Source organism: Callithrix jacchus, chromosome 16 (assembly GCF_049354715.1).
Source record: "Callithrix jacchus isolate 240 chromosome 16, calJac240_pri, whole genome shotgun sequence".
Lineage (NCBI taxonomy): Eukaryota > Metazoa > Chordata > Mammalia > Primates > Cebidae > Callithrix > Callithrix jacchus.
The window spans coordinates 53,302,774-53,316,675 of NC_133517.1; the positions used below are offsets into that span (position 1 = coordinate 53,302,774).

The window sequence follows — 13,902 nt, forward strand, 5'->3', positions numbered from 1 at the left end:
TCTCACAGGCCTCCTACCCATGGCCCCTAAGCCCTGGGGTCAGCCTGAGGCCCCAACCCCCTTCTGGCCCTATTCCATTAGTCCTGCAAGGCAACTTACTCCAGGCTCGAGCCCCCTCATTTGTTGCTGTCCCCAGCAGGGTGACCTGTACCACACTTTCCTCGATGACCCGGCCACTCACACCCTTGTCCCCAGCCAACCTCGCCTACCCTGGCCATTCCCCTCACCTAGATCCCAGGGTACAGGGGCTGTCTGGGCAGGGCTTCACCAGGCTCTGAAGCTGCTGCCCCGCACTGCCCCCACCCCTGTTGGCAAGACCCTTCCTTAATGGTGCACCCATAGCCAGGGCTTTCCTATTGGCTCCAGGCCCAGCTCTGCTCACCAGACCCGACCCGCCCTCCCTGGTGGTCCAGTCCACCCTCCCGTGGCCTTTCTTCTGTGGATACTTGCTGGCCTTAAGTTGGGACGAGACCACAGACTGAGCTGGGGATTTCCTTTGCCTAACCTGAGGTGCTCTACGGCCAGGCCTAGGCCTCTCTGAGCTTGGTGTTGGTTCATATTTAGAGGCCTGGGCCTGGCTGCAGAGTGCGTCTGCCAGAGACTGCCGTGAACAGATGAATGTTCTAGGAGACTGGGTAGGAGATGGGGCTGTGGTCCTGACCGACCAAGGCCCATGTGTGAGGGGATCTCTGGCCCAGTGAGGGTGGCCCCACTCAGCAGGGTACATGAAGAGCATCTGCCAGGTAGCTCCAGCCTGCCTGATGCCTGGCTGGCAGTAACCCACAATGGCCTGTGGTGACAAGAACACGTCATCAAGGGGGCAGCCGGGTGGGCAGCCTGCCAGCCGCTGTTGGTGGAGGTGGCGAAAGAGGACTGAGCTCAGCAAAGAGTCTGTGACCAGTCCACATGAGAGGACCTGACTTCAGGAGGAGCACCTGTTTGCTTCCAGAGAGCCGCTTCTTGTCCCTGCTCACCCCAGAGGAATGGAGGTGTTTCTAGGTTTCTAGTGAACTCTGGTACCCTGAGATCCACGATGTTCTCACTCTATGCCCTGTGCCTATGCATGCCAGGCCAAGGTGGGCCGCACCTGTGGCTGTTACAGTTGATTAGTTGCTTCATTTAACATACAAGATGGTTGGCTCATAACCTGTAATCCCAGTACCTTCAGAGTCTGAGGTGGGAGGATCGCATGAGGCCAGGAGATCCAGATCAGCCTGGGCAGAATAGCGAGACCCTGTCTTTAGAAAAAAATAACGAAAGACAGCAGGGCGGTTGCACAGGCTGTGCAAATGCACAGAAGTCTCTGAATCCTAGCGATCCAGCGCCCCAGGCTCCTGACATCCTGGAGAGGCTGGCCCGGGTTGGAAATCTGGACGCCCTGAGAGTTGAGGGATGTGGAGTTTCCTGTGGAGGGAGTGGGTGGGCCGGGGAGACGACACCAAGGGGCCTGCGCCCTCGCCCTACCCTAGCAGGGCTCTGACGGCGGGGAGGTGGAGAACCTGGGAGTCGCGTGGAGGGCAGGCGTCCCGGTGATGCGGGGCCTGGTGCATTTCTCCAGCTTGGTCTTTTGACCTGGCCCTTGTCTGATGGCCCGCTAAGGCGAAGAAAAGCAGGATCCTGCTGGGGTAACTAGAGGGCTCGTGGAGCACAAGCGCGCCGGGGACGTTACCGTAAGCTGCACGCGCGGAAACCAACGCGCTGGGTGGAGGGCGACGCGAGCTGCCGCGGACACTGGCCCGGGCAGCTGGACCGTAGCGCACGAGGCGCTTCCTAAATGACTGCCCCGAGCGGCTCGTCGGGCTGAGGCTGACGAGATCCCATGTGTACACAAGTGGGACAAGGGGCGGGCGCACAGCGGCCAGGAAGCCGGGGCCCAGAGCAGCCCTCGGCGGAACATCCCGCTCGGTGGAGCTGGACAAGACCCTGGCACCACGCGGGGGCGATGCTAGGTCCGTTCCCGCTCCGTACTCGCCGCCTGCAACCCCGTCCGTGAGAGCGACCACGGCTCCCAGAGTGCTCTGCGCTAGTGCGCCCGCGGCGACTACGACTCCCAGGGTGCTCTGCGCCGGCGAGCCCGCGGCGACTACGACTCCCAGGATGCTCTGCGCCGGCATGCCCGCGAAGACCATGACTCCCAGGGTGCTTTGCGCCCCGCCAGCCTCTCCAGGCCCCGCCTCAGGTCGGCCGCGGACTACAAATGGACGTGAGAGGCGGCCGCCCGTTAGTTAGCGGCTCCGGAGCGACGCGGCCACGGTCCTTAAGGCGACGGGCCGAACGCGCCGGTGGGGCGGGCACGCGGGCTACGGCGGCCGGCAGGGGGCGCCGGCGGCGGCTGTTGCCCAAGTGTCCGGAGGTGGGGCCGCGGGCGTCGCGCGGTGTGAACCCGGCGGGCCTCAGCGTAGCCGCGGCCGGGTACTGGGTGAGGCCATGGGCGACCGCGGCGGCGCGGGCGGTTCCCGGCGTCGGAGGACAGGGTCGCGGCCCTCGAGCCACGGGGGCGGCGGGCCTGCGGCGGCGGAAGAGGAGGTGCAGGATGCCGCTGCGGGCCCCGACGTGGGAGCCGCGGGGGACGCGCCAGCCCTGGCCCTCAACAAGGACGGAGACGCCGGCGTGGGCAGCGGCCACTGGGAGCTGAGGTAGTGGAGCGCCTGATTTCCGACCCGGGGCTCCGCGAGTTTCCGGGGTTGCCGCGGTGCGAGCTCCGAGTCCGAGAACCTGGGCCCTGTGCAAAGCGGGGATCGGTGTGCCCCATGGACCTTGTGGGGAGGGTCGCCTGCCAAGGTCACGGGGCAGGGGCTCGTGGAGCTGGCCTCCTTGGCCTGGCACAGGGGCACTGCCAGGTGTCCCGCTTTCAGACCCTCTCGTGCCTGTGCATCCTCAGGGGCTCCTAAGCGCTTTTTGAGGGGCGGGCTGGTGAGACCCCGTGTGTCCCAGCCCTGGACAGTGTTCCCTTCTCTGGAAGGAGTCAGATGGGATCGGGCAGTTTGTGGTGATGGGTTCCGTCTTGGTGCTCTGAGCGGTGCCTTGCAGGTGGGAAAGGCTCCCAGAAGAGGGCTGGCCTGCCAGGGAGGGGGCCAGCTGAAGCCCAGGCCTGCCTGAGGACAGGAGAATGAGCAGCTGCCCCGGGGAAGGGGCAGTGTAAGAGACGTGCTTGTCCTTGCAGATCCTCCTGAGAGTGGCTGCGTGCCCCATTCATCCCTGCTCATGTTGCCAGAACCAGCGTTTGCTGTAGGGACAGAGAGTTGGGTTCTGTGTTGGGACTTCCATCCTTCAGGAGGGAGGTGGGGTACGGGGTGGTGGACACACCTACAGGTGGGTGCCCTGCTCAGCTGGATGGAGGGAGGGAACCATGGCTGATGGGAAGGACTTGGCCAGCCTGGACATTGGCTTCCTCCTCCAAGCTGGCCTTGAGCAATCCCTTTGCCACCCTCCATCCCCCTCTTATGGCCTTTACGCTGGCCCAGGGGCCCTCAGGGGTTTTGTTTTAGAGAGCAGCTGATGGCCTAGAGGTTATTAAGGTGGAAGTGGGCAGATTTTGGACATTTAGTTGGCAAGGATTTGCTCTCTCAATGAATAAGAATGGAGCTTTTCTTCACTGGCCCCCATGGAGAGGCAGCTGGGGGAGGGCAGTCACCATTGTGGCCCTCAGGGTGCTCAGTTCATCTGGGAGATAAGATAGCCTCCATAAGAGGCAGGCACGGAGCAGTGTGGACAAAGGTCGGGCACGGAGGCCATGAAGGTGCCATGGGGAGGCGGGCGGCCCTCCTGAGAGGGGTGCTTGCCTGCTGTGGGTCTGGGGTGCTGCTGAGGGAGGCTGGCCATGATCTCTGGAGGGCATGGGAATTGAGATTTTTTTTTTCTTTGAGATGCGTTTCGTTCTTGTTGCCCAGGCTGGAGTGCAGTGGCACAATCTTGGCTCACTGCAACCTCCACCTCCTGGGTTCAGGAGATTCTCCTGCCTCAGCCTCCCAAATAGCTGGAATTACAGGTACCTGCCACCACGCCCAGCTAATTTTTGTATTTTTAGTAGAGATGGGGTTTTACCCTGTTGGCCAGTGTAGGGACAGAGAGCTCCTGACCTCAGGTGATCCACTTGCCTCGGCCTCCCAAAGTGCTGGGATTACAGGTGTGAGCCACTGCACCCGGCCAGGAATTGGGATTTTTTTAGTGTGAGATGGGGGTATGCCACCTTTGGGCCAAGCTGCCACCCTGGGGTAGGCAGGGGAGAGCAGTCACCTTCCTGCTTTTCAAACCATTGAGCCTTTCCTATACTTCTGCTGGTGTGGGATGGGTGCGGAGCTTGTGGGAGAGGCCTGGGGAGTCCCTGTCCCTGACAGTGAGGTTAGGTCTCTTTGGGAAGAGGGCCAGTAGAAGGCAGAGCTGGGCTTTCCTGGGGCTGGAGGCTGAGCCCACAAGTCCATCTGCTCCTGGGCCTCCAGGACTTGCAGGCCACATATGCTTGTCCCTCAGACGTGGGGATGCAGCAGGACTCGGACCACTGGCTGTGGACACTTTCTCCCTGCTGTCTAGGTCAGGCCTTGCTCTGCCTGCCCTCCTGGGACTTGGCTTCTAGTGCACTCGCTTGTCAGCCTTACAGCCACCCCTCCCTCCCGATTGCTGCCACTCTTGGCCCAGCCCAGCCTTTCGTTTCCCGCTTCCTCGTTACTCCTAGAGCTCTGGGCCTCCTCCCCTCACTGGCACTTCCTGCTCACCTTGGGCTGGGCTCTGGGTATGAGCTCTTTTCTTCTAGCCCTGTGGCAAGGTGAGGCTGTGAGGCAGGCAGGAGAGGGCACCCCTTTCTGCCCTGCCTGTGGCTCACTCCTGCCAGGCTTTTTGCACACTCCCATCAGCCCTCTGTTCACAGAGTCTGAGGTATCTTCTCTGACTCTCCCTTACTCTCTCCAGCAGGGTCTGTGAGGTACAGTTAGCCTGCTCCAACGATCTTGAACACCAGGCCCAGCCCAGAGGCCAGTGTGGAGGAGGTGGCAGCTGGGAGCAGAGCTGGACCCTGCCCACTCCCCATTCTGCTTTGCCCTGGAGCTGCAGTCTGTGGGGCCCAAGTATGGGAATCACTGGGACCTGTGTCTTTGGGCACATTTTGAACCTGGAGACAGGGCAGCAAGTGGGCGTGTGCCAAGGTCTCAGTTTTGCTGAGACTGAGAGGATCCTGTTGGCTGGGTGGGCCTGGGGGCTGCAGGGTGGGAGGGTGGGCTGCTCCATGTCTTCTTGGCCTGGGAAGTGGGTATAGGGACAGCTGGAATGTACAGAGGCTTGGGCAGGCCCTCCAGTAGGTGAGAGGATGACAAAGGTGCTCTGGGCACAGGGACAGATCCCGCCTCCCCATGCCGCTCCCTGCATCATGCTCTCTAGCCCACTTGATCCTGGCTGCACTGGCAAGTCTGCAGCTGTGTAGGCACTGGTGGACTGGGGCTTCCTCCTCATGGGGATCTGTGAGAGGTAGGAGCAGTGCAGTGGGAGTGTTTCCTGGGGGTGGGGCTGGTCAGGAGGCCTGTGGAGGACCTGAGGTGAGGGCGTGGCTGGGTTGAGGTAGGCCTTGGAAGCCTTAGGGGCCCCTGAGAAAGCTTGTATAAGATTGTCTGGAGTGAGCTTTGGGAAGCACCACCCTTTCCCGACTCCAGCTTTCATCTTGGAGATGGGCATGGGTAAAGCCAGCATGGTATCCTCATGGCTCAGAGTGGGCAGGGGTCACACTGTTGTGAAACAGCTGTGGTTGGCAGGTTATGATACAAGGCCAGCCATGAGGCTTGGGATCGTTCTGCTGAAAACAAATGAGCTTGAACTTGGGGAAGAGGGGACAGTGGGGAGGCCCAGTCCAACAGACTCCTCCAGAGAAGCTGTTGGGCAGTTGGGCCTTGTGCCCCTGCTCTTGTTATGGGGTTGGAGCTCTGGTGGCGTGCACACCCAGCCTCCTGGTCAGGGGCAGGCAGTGAGTGGAGTGGGCTGGGGAGATAAACTGAGGGTAATGGTCAGTTGGGAAGGCAGCTGCCAACTTGGGGAGGAGGGAGGCTCAGTTGGAAACCACAGCCTTACTTCATGGCCCAAGATGGACCTGATGGGTGAGGCAGGATGCTCAGGCTGGAGCTGGGAGAGGCAGGGTCTGGGGCTGGGGTAGAGCTGCCTGTCCTGGCGCTTCAGCCTAGATGGGCAGAGGGAAGAGTGTGATTATCTTCCCTGTGTGAGGGTCTCTGGGGCTAGTGTAGGCTTGTCCAGGAACTGTGTAGGTGTAAATGGGGCAGGTGCTGCACCAACCTTGGTCTTGGAGGGCAAAGGTTGGGCTTGTTGGCATTGCCCCTTGGCCTCCCTGGCCCCTTGCCTCCTGGGCAGGGCCGTCTGACTGCCAACCCCAACCATAGCCAGCTTGCCTTGGGCACCCTGAGGGCATCTGCATCACAGGGCTCCTGCCATCGCTTCAGGCCCACTCTCCCTGCCTAGGGGCTCTGAGGGGCAGATGTGTGTGCGTGGGAGGGAAAAGGAGGCTCTGGCCTCTCCTCTTACAAAACTGAGGACTTGCTCAATTGCTGCATGTGGCTTCCTGGTGGCACGGCAGCCGGGGGATGAGGTGGGGCTGCAGCTGGTGTGTATGAGCCAGCACTTCTTCCTAGGACAAGTGGGGCCTGGCCAGGCTCCTGCTATCCTTGTCCCAGCTTCATGGCAGTCCCTGTGTTGGGCTGGGTGCCCTCTTCCACCTGTGCAGTACGTGGAGGATCAGGCAGGGTCTGCCTGTGCCCCTCCAACGCTGGTTGGGAGATCATGGGTGGGCACCTGCCTCCGTCGGAAGCCTCCTGGCTAGCCAGCAGGCACTTAGCCCTGGGTGGGGTCCTTTCAGCTCTCTCAGCCTGGGCTGGAACACAGCACTAACAAGTGCAGACGACACCGGCACATGAGGCCTGGCTCCCTGCCTTCAGGAAAGTGCGTGTCAGCCTGGTGTGTGGCTGGCACTTGGCCTGCCTTTGCCAGTTTGAGCCTGCTGCCCCTTTGAGTAGGAACCCCTTAGTTCCGGGTGCTGGGATGTGGGGGAACCGACCTCACCACTTGGTCCCTGCAGTGCTGGGTGTTGCCCCGGGTCCATCTCCAGGTTGGACTCTGCTTGTGGCCCCAGTGCTAGTCCACAGCCAGAGTGCATGGCAGTGGCCAGAGGCAGGGCCAGCTGGGCGAACTTCTCCTGACTCTGATGTGCCTTCCTGCTCCCTGGACTTCCTCTTGCCCAGCATTGGTGTTGGCTGAGGTGGGTGCAGAATCTTGGAGCTTGGGATGGAGATCAGACAGGGCTGGGTCTGCAAGCCTGAGGCTACACCCTAGAGGTGCAGTCTCCAGGGGTCCTGAGAGCTTTGCCCACTGTAGGTCTCGTGGCCACAGTGTGGCTCTGCCTGGCTTCTCCTCCTGGTTGTAAATAGGGAGTGGGGCCTGTGGGCAGACAAGGAGGCTGGGGTGGGGGCATGGATCCTGTGGGGGTGGCCCTGCCCTGCTGGTATCTGCTAAGGGGGTGCTTGTGTCGTGCCCCATCAGGTGCCATCGCCTGCAGGATTCTTTGTTCAGCTCTGACAGTGGCTTCAGCAACTACCGTGGCATCCTGAACTGGTGTGTGGTGATGCTGGTGAGTGGGACATGGTGTTGGGAGCAGGTTAGGGCCAGGCTGGCCTTTACCTGGGAACAGGCTCTGCCACCCAGGGTGTGGGGACTAGCGCCCCTGTAGGCTGGAGTGTATGGAGCAGGCTGCATCTTCATGTGGCCGCCAGCACTGGGTTGTTGGGGAGAGGAAGTGGTAGTGGCTGCCCCTGCTGTGGCCACTTGGGTGTCTGTGCACCACATACTTGCTGCTCCCCATTGGACCCAGGAAAGCCCTGCAGATGTGGTGTGGGTGTGGGGAGTGCCTGGGCTGGAGCCTGTGTGTTGTGAGCTGGGCCTGAGGGGTGCAGGGCCTCCATGGAGAGCAGGATGGAGAGGGGGCTTGCCCTGGGCTGGTGGGACAGTGGACTTTGGGCTCTGTGGACATGAGGCCTCTCTGGCAGGGGATGTGAGAAGAGTTTCCTGTGCTGTGCCACATGGCCTTGGTTAGTATGGAGCCCCTGCAGGCCTGGACACCACTCTGCAGTCCTCCTGGCCCCTTTCCTTAGCTGTGGGTCCCAGGAGCCCCCTAGGAAGGTGATTAGATAGGCCCTGTGCCATATCCAAGGCCTGCCCCTGGGCCTGGTTCCCACTGGCACTTCATGGGGTGGGGCTGCCCCACCCCAGAAGCATTTGGAGTCCAGGGCTCAAAGGGACAGCCCGCAGGGCAGGTTGAGGGCAAGGGCTGTCTTGGCCTGGCCTCCACCACTCAGGGCTGATGTGGCTCGAGGCCTTTGACCCTTGCCCAGGCTGTCTCTGCTCTTGGGTGCAGCTCCTGTGGCTACCAACATGGAAGGAGCTCCACGCACATCCACATCCCCTACTGCCATGGTCCTGGCAGGTTCCCTGAGGATGACAAATTGTGGAGGCTCATGAGGCCTGGTGGCTGAGAAGCTGGCCAGGCAGGAGGACAGTGGGCCCAGTGCCAGCCCAGCACTCAGGAGACGCAGCCCATTCAGGCTGGGCCTTGTTCCAGAGTTGTGTTCTCCCCAACTCTTTGGGCCTGCTTGGTCATTTGCTTCAGGCCCAGCCCTGAAGCCTTTTCCCTGCTTCTGGCTCCCCCATGGCCCTGAGCCCCGGGAGTGCATTTTTCTCTGGGCTGCCTGTTACATTATCTCTGTGGCCTGGGCCTCGAAGTGGGTACCTCATATTGGCCAGCAGGCACTTAGCCCTGGCTCCTGCCTTCTGTCAGCCCTCAGGAGAGGCGGGTGACAGTGTGGGCCACATGTGTCCCTGCAGAAGGCTTGTATGTCAGCCCTCCAGCTGCAGGAGGCAGGGCAGTGGCCCTTGTGTCCCAGAACCAGTCTTCTCTTTCATGAAGCCTTCCCTGACCAGGCAGGGAGAGACCCTCGTGTTCCCTTGACAGTGTTCCTTTTCCCCAATACCAGTTCACACCCTTGCATGAAGCCTGAGCTCTGGGTGGTCAACCAGGTCTGTGGCATTGGGGCCTAGCTCATGGAGGTGTTGGTAGTGCTTGTAAGATGGAGGAAGAGGTTCCTGGCCTTGCAGAGGGAGGTCAAGCACCCAGCTCCAGGCTAGACCCAGGTGCCTTTTTCCATGGGGGCTTAGTCCTGGGAAAGCTGCTTGGAGCCAAGTGTCCAGGGCTTGGAGGGCTGCAGGAAGCAGAAGAGGCAGACAGGGCATAAGCCCTGGGAAGCAGTCTAGGCCCAGCCCCCCTTGCCACACAGCTAGGCACTGCTTCTACAGGAGAGTAGAGGCAACTCCCCCTCTTCAGCCTGGGCCACCAGTAGGGACTGGTTCCTTGGGGCTCCCCTTTGGGCAGGCCTGGGTTTTGGGGCTGTCTCTGTGGTTGGCCGTGGGAGCCCTTGGGTCCCTCACTGGCTCGGCTCAGCAGGAGGGATGTGATCAGCTCAGCAGCAGGTTTTGCTGCTACAGAAGACCCAGGTGTCTGGCCAGTGCCTGGATGGGCCCCTCTGGAGTGGTGGGGACAGGGAGGGACTTCCCCTTGCCCAGAACTGGTGTTGGCTGAGGTGGGTGCCGAGTCTCGGAGCTTGGGGATGGAGATCAGATAGGGCTGGGTCTGCAAGCCTGAGGCTCTGCCCTGAGCTCAGGCTGGGACATGCCCAGAGGTGTTGGGAGGAGCTGGGGTGAGTGCCCTGTGGCCTGGACTAAAGGGGCTGCACCCTCCTGTCCATCCCTCTCAGATCTTGAGCAATGCCCGGTTATTTCTGGAGAACCTCATCAAGTAAGTGCCTTTGCCAGGTCTTGCTCCTGCCCCACCCATGGACTGCCCAGGGGCCACCCCATGGCCCCACCTGCCACCCACTCAGGTCCTCACCACTCCACCCCCAGGTATGGCATCCTGGTGGACCCCATCCAGGTGGTATCTCTGTTCCTGAAGGATCCCTACAGCTGGCCTGCCCCATGCCTGGTTATTGGTGAGCTAGGCTCTGAGGAGGGCCTTGGGTGGGGATCAGGCTGGCATGGCCCTGAAACTGCCCCTTGGTGCTTCTATCCACAGTGGCCAATGTCTTCGCTGTGGCCGGGTTCCAGATTGAGAAGCGCCTGGCGGTGGTAAGCACTGCCCCTCACCTCCGTGTGCGCTCACCTTGCTGTGTGAGTTCTTGGGAGGAGCTGCTCCCCAGGCTTGGCAGCCCTCCCCCAGGCAGTGGGAGCCCTGGCTGACTACTCTGTTCCTCACTCCAGGGTGTCCTGACGGAGCAGGTGGGGCTGCTGCTACATGCGACCAACCTGGCCACCATTCTGTGCTTCCCAGCGGCTGTGGCCTTGCTGGTCGAGTCCATCACTCCAGGTGTGCTCCCACCCTATCCTGCTCAGCTGTCTTGTGCGAGCCACAGGCACAGCCTCTGGCTGTGGCCCTGTGGAGGCCTGAGCCCGTCTCTCCTGCAGTGGGCTCCCTGCTGGCGCTGATGGTGCACACCATCCTCTTCCTCAAGCTCTTTTCCTACCGAGATGTCAACTTGTGGTGCCGCAGGGCCAGGGCCAAGACTGGTGAGGGGCTGCTGGGGGTTGGGGCTGCCTGCTAGGGGGCTGGGTGGCAGCAGGACCCCACCACTTCCCTCCCACTTTGCTGTGCTTCTAGCCTCTGCAGGGAAGAAGGCCAGCAGCGCTACTGCCCTGCACACTGTGAGCTACCCAGACAACCTGACCTACTGTGGTGAGGACCTCCGGGGGGCTGAGGTGTGGGGGCCAGGCCAGGCCTGTGCTGGTGCCAGCCCTCCATTCCCATTCCAGATCTCTACTACTTCCTCTTCGCCCCCACCTTGTGTTACGAGCTCAACTATCCCCGCTCTCCCCGAATCCGGAAGCGCTTTCTGCTGCGACGGCTCCTTGAGATGGTGAGGTTGGGGGCTGAGGGGTGCCATTGGAGGTTGGGGGGCCTCCTGGCTGGCCAGGGCCTCAGCTGGCTGCTCTCTGGTTCCTCCCCCAGCTGTTTTTCACCCAGCTCCAGGTGGGGCTGATCCAGCAGGTAAGTGGGGTGTGGCAGGGTTGGATACAGCTGGCACAGCTGGGAGCTGACATGGTGCCCTCCTTTGCAGTGGATGGTCCCTACCATCCAGAACTCCATGAAGCCCTTCAAGGTGAGTGGCTCAGGTGCTCCTGTGGCTGGGGTGGCTGGGGAGAACAGCTGGCTGAAGGGCTTGTTTCTGCAGGACATGGACTATTCACGCATCATCGAACGCCTCCTGAAGCTGGCGGTGAGTGCGGGCAGGACAGGAGGGGTCGGTAGCATGTACTGAAAGGTTCTACAACTTGGTGCCCATCCCCACTTTCCCGCCAGGTCCCCAACCACCTTATCTGGCTGGTTTTCTTCTACTGGCTCTTCCACTCCTCCATGAATGCTGTGGCTGAGCTCATGCAGTTTGGAGACCGGGAGTTCTACCGGGATTGGTGGTGAGTGGCCCTGGGATGCTCCTGGGGTCCTGGGATGGACCATGGTGTGCTCTGACCCCCCCCCCAAATCTGCTCTTGGCCCCAGGAATTCCGAGTCTGTCACCTACTTCTGGCAGAATTGGAACATCCCTGTACACAAGTGGTGCCTCAGGTGGGTAGTGTGTGTGCCTGTGGGGGGGATGTCGAACATGGCTGTGAACCTGAGCCCCTTTCCCTGTCCCCTCCTCTGCAGACATTTCTACAAGCCCATGCTTCGAAGGGGCAGCAACAGGTGGATGGCCAAGACAGGGGTGTTCCTGGCCTCAGCCTTCTTCCACGAGGTCAGTGCTCTCTGGGACATCCTGCCTCATCCCTGGGCAGGGGTGTGCCAAGAACAGGGATGGCTGACACCCCATTCCCTGATGTCCCCTCTTCCTCCTCTCCAGTACCTGGTGAGCATCCCTCTGCGAATGTTCCGCCTTTGGGCATTCACAGGCATGATGGCTCAGGTGAGTGACCCCCATGTGGCCTCCTGACTTGCTCACTTACCCCTGCCTGAACCCCTGGGCTGATCCCTTGGAGCCCCCAACTCTATGACTGACTGACTTGGGCCCACCTTTCCCAGGTCCCACTGGCCTGGTTCGTGGGCCGCTTTTTCCAGGGCAACTATGGCAATGCGGCTGTGTGGGTGACACTCATCATTGGACAGCCAATAGTCGTGCTCATGTACGTCCATGACTACTACGTGCTCAACTATGAGGCCCCAGCAGTAGGGGCCTGAGCTGCACCCACGCGCCTGGCTTCTCACTGCCACCTCACACCTGCGGCCAGAGCCAGCCTCTCTTCCTGGGCCTCGAGTGCTAGGGACAGGCCTGGCTGCACAGTACCCTCCTCCTGCCCCAGGGAGACCTCTCTGCCCCTATGGGGCTCTGTCCTGCACCCCTCAGGGATGGCGACAGCAGGCTGGAGCCAGCTGGGAGCCTTGCTGACCCTGCCCCCGGGGTCTGATGGTGTCAATAAAGTGCTGTCCAGTCACCTCTTCAGCCTGCTAGGAGCCTGAGGACCGGTGGGAGGTATGGCCATACCCACAGGCGCAAGTGCCAGGGCCACATGGACAGCTACTCCAGGGGCCAGGAGGTCTGTTGTTCTCCAAGCTACCTTGTGTGCCTGTGTGGGCCTCAGGGCCCCAGGACTTGCTGGGAGAGGCAGCTCCACTGCAGCAGGGTGGGCCTGGCCGGTAGGGGGAGTGCAAGGTCAGGCAGACGTCTCCCTTCCCTGCACTCCCCCTTAGAAAAGCTCAGCTCAGGCCTCCTGTCCTGGCACTACCTCTGCTGGATATGGGGGAATCGCACCCTGGCCCTGGCTGCAGGATGAGCCTGCCTGGCCAACTTGGATCCACCATGCTCAACCTCCGCTTGGGAAGAGGTGGCCCTGGGCTTGTTGGAAGTGGGCCCCAGCCAGGGTGGCCCAGGGATGGGCAGTCCCTAGGGCCTTTCTGGCATGTGTCTGGTGAGCTGAGAGGCTGTGGTGCACAACGGCTGTGTCCATGGTCATTCACCTTGGGGCAGGGCCACCCCTGGTCCCCAGGCCTTCCTTGCCCTCTGCACTCCTGGCACCAGGCTGGGCAGTGTAACAGTGCAGCCTTGCAGCCTTCCTGATTGCAGAGATATCAGGGGTAACCCCAGGGTCCTGCTGCTGTCTTACCTTGCTGGGGTGACTACCTGATTAAAGATCTCAAAACTACACCAGTCCCTGGTTCTCTCAGACCTGCAGCTGTGGCCCAACAGGCAGGTGTTTTAGGCCCTGTACCGGTCCCAGGGCTGAACCCTGGGTCTCATCAGCAACCCATTGGACTGTGATGGCCTTGTGGGGAGGGTGGGCTACCTTGGTGGTGTGCTCCCTCTACCCCAGTAGGGGCTGGTGGGTCCTGTGCCGGAGGCAATAGTGGGTGAGCTCTTGCCTGGGGGACGGGTGTGGGGTCCTGACTCCCTCATGCTGCATACTCCCCACCCCTTGGTCAATGGAGCCTGAAGACAAGCTGTTGCTGCCAGATAAAGAATGGAACAGAGGCTGAGAAGGCCTTGCCCAGGAGGCAAAACCCGTTCCATTGCCCACCCCAGGCCACCTGGGAGACCACCTTCCCTTCCTCCACCAGGACGAGTGGGAAACCCTGAGGCCATGGGACAGGCTCCCATTGCCCATGCCTACATAGGAGGGTTCAGGCTCTGATAGAAGACGGTGTGCCCACCCTGTGTCCTCATTCCTGAGTGCAGACACCTTGGGAAGGGGGTTCCTTGTAGTCCTTGGGTGCCCAACTGTGGTCCCTCAATAAAGAGCTACAAGTGAATGCTGGTCCTGCAGAGTTGGGTGTGCATAGGGTGCTGCAAACATCTGCCTTCCCCCAGGAGGCCACTGCAGCCC

General features: G+C 61.3%; 2 protein-coding genes across 5 annotated transcripts; both read left to right on the forward strand.

Annotated features, from left to right (window-relative positions):
* The first annotated feature begins 2,223 nt into the window (after positions 1-2,223).
* Positions 2,224-13,224, forward strand: DGAT1 (diacylglycerol O-acyltransferase 1). Of its 4 annotated transcripts, none has more exons than XM_002759168.6 (17): positions 2,224-2,636; positions 7,528-7,615; positions 9,792-9,832; positions 9,940-10,025; positions 10,109-10,161; positions 10,294-10,399; positions 10,498-10,599; positions 10,691-10,765; positions 10,843-10,946; positions 11,039-11,077; positions 11,148-11,189; positions 11,262-11,306; positions 11,390-11,502; positions 11,588-11,653; positions 11,735-11,822; positions 11,928-11,990; positions 12,107-13,224. In XM_002759168.6, exons 1-17 carry the CDS (start codon positions 2,428-2,430, stop codon positions 12,260-12,262), a joined length of 1,476 nt encoding a protein of 491 aa, XP_002759214.1. In that variant the 5' UTR covers positions 2,224-2,427; the 3' UTR covers positions 12,263-13,224. The 4 variants fall into 4 exon arrangements, with proteins under 4 accessions (XP_002759214.1, XP_008981257.1, XP_078209048.1 ...); XM_078352922.1 differs by lacking the exon at positions 2,224-2,636 and adding an exon at positions 7,136-7,246; XM_008983009.5 differs by having other exon boundaries at positions 11,148-11,306.
* On the forward strand, positions 12,982-13,828 carry LOC103788591 (uncharacterized). The gene is given in 5 exon segments (XM_078352474.1): positions 12,982-12,990; positions 13,167-13,263; positions 13,266-13,292; positions 13,295-13,506; positions 13,556-13,828. Coding segments are annotated over 5 exon segments (603 nt in total). The 3' UTR covers positions 13,814-13,828.
* The last annotated feature ends 74 nt before the right edge of the window (positions 13,829-13,902 follow it).

Bases quoted from the DNA above. Each gene is read 5' to 3' on its own strand.
- DGAT1 (XM_008983009.5), top strand. From the start codon at position 2,428: ATGGGCGACCGCGGCGGCGCGGGCGGTTCCCGGCGTCGGAGGACAGGG. The intron at 11,307-11,389 runs GTGAGTGCGGGC...CTTTCCCGCCAG, and splicing joins AACGCCTCCTGAAGCTGGCG to GTCCCCAACCACCTTATCTG. The intron at 11,654-11,734 runs GTGGGTAGTGTG...CCTCCTCTGCAG, and splicing joins GTACACAAGTGGTGCCTCAG to ACATTTCTACAAGCCCATGC.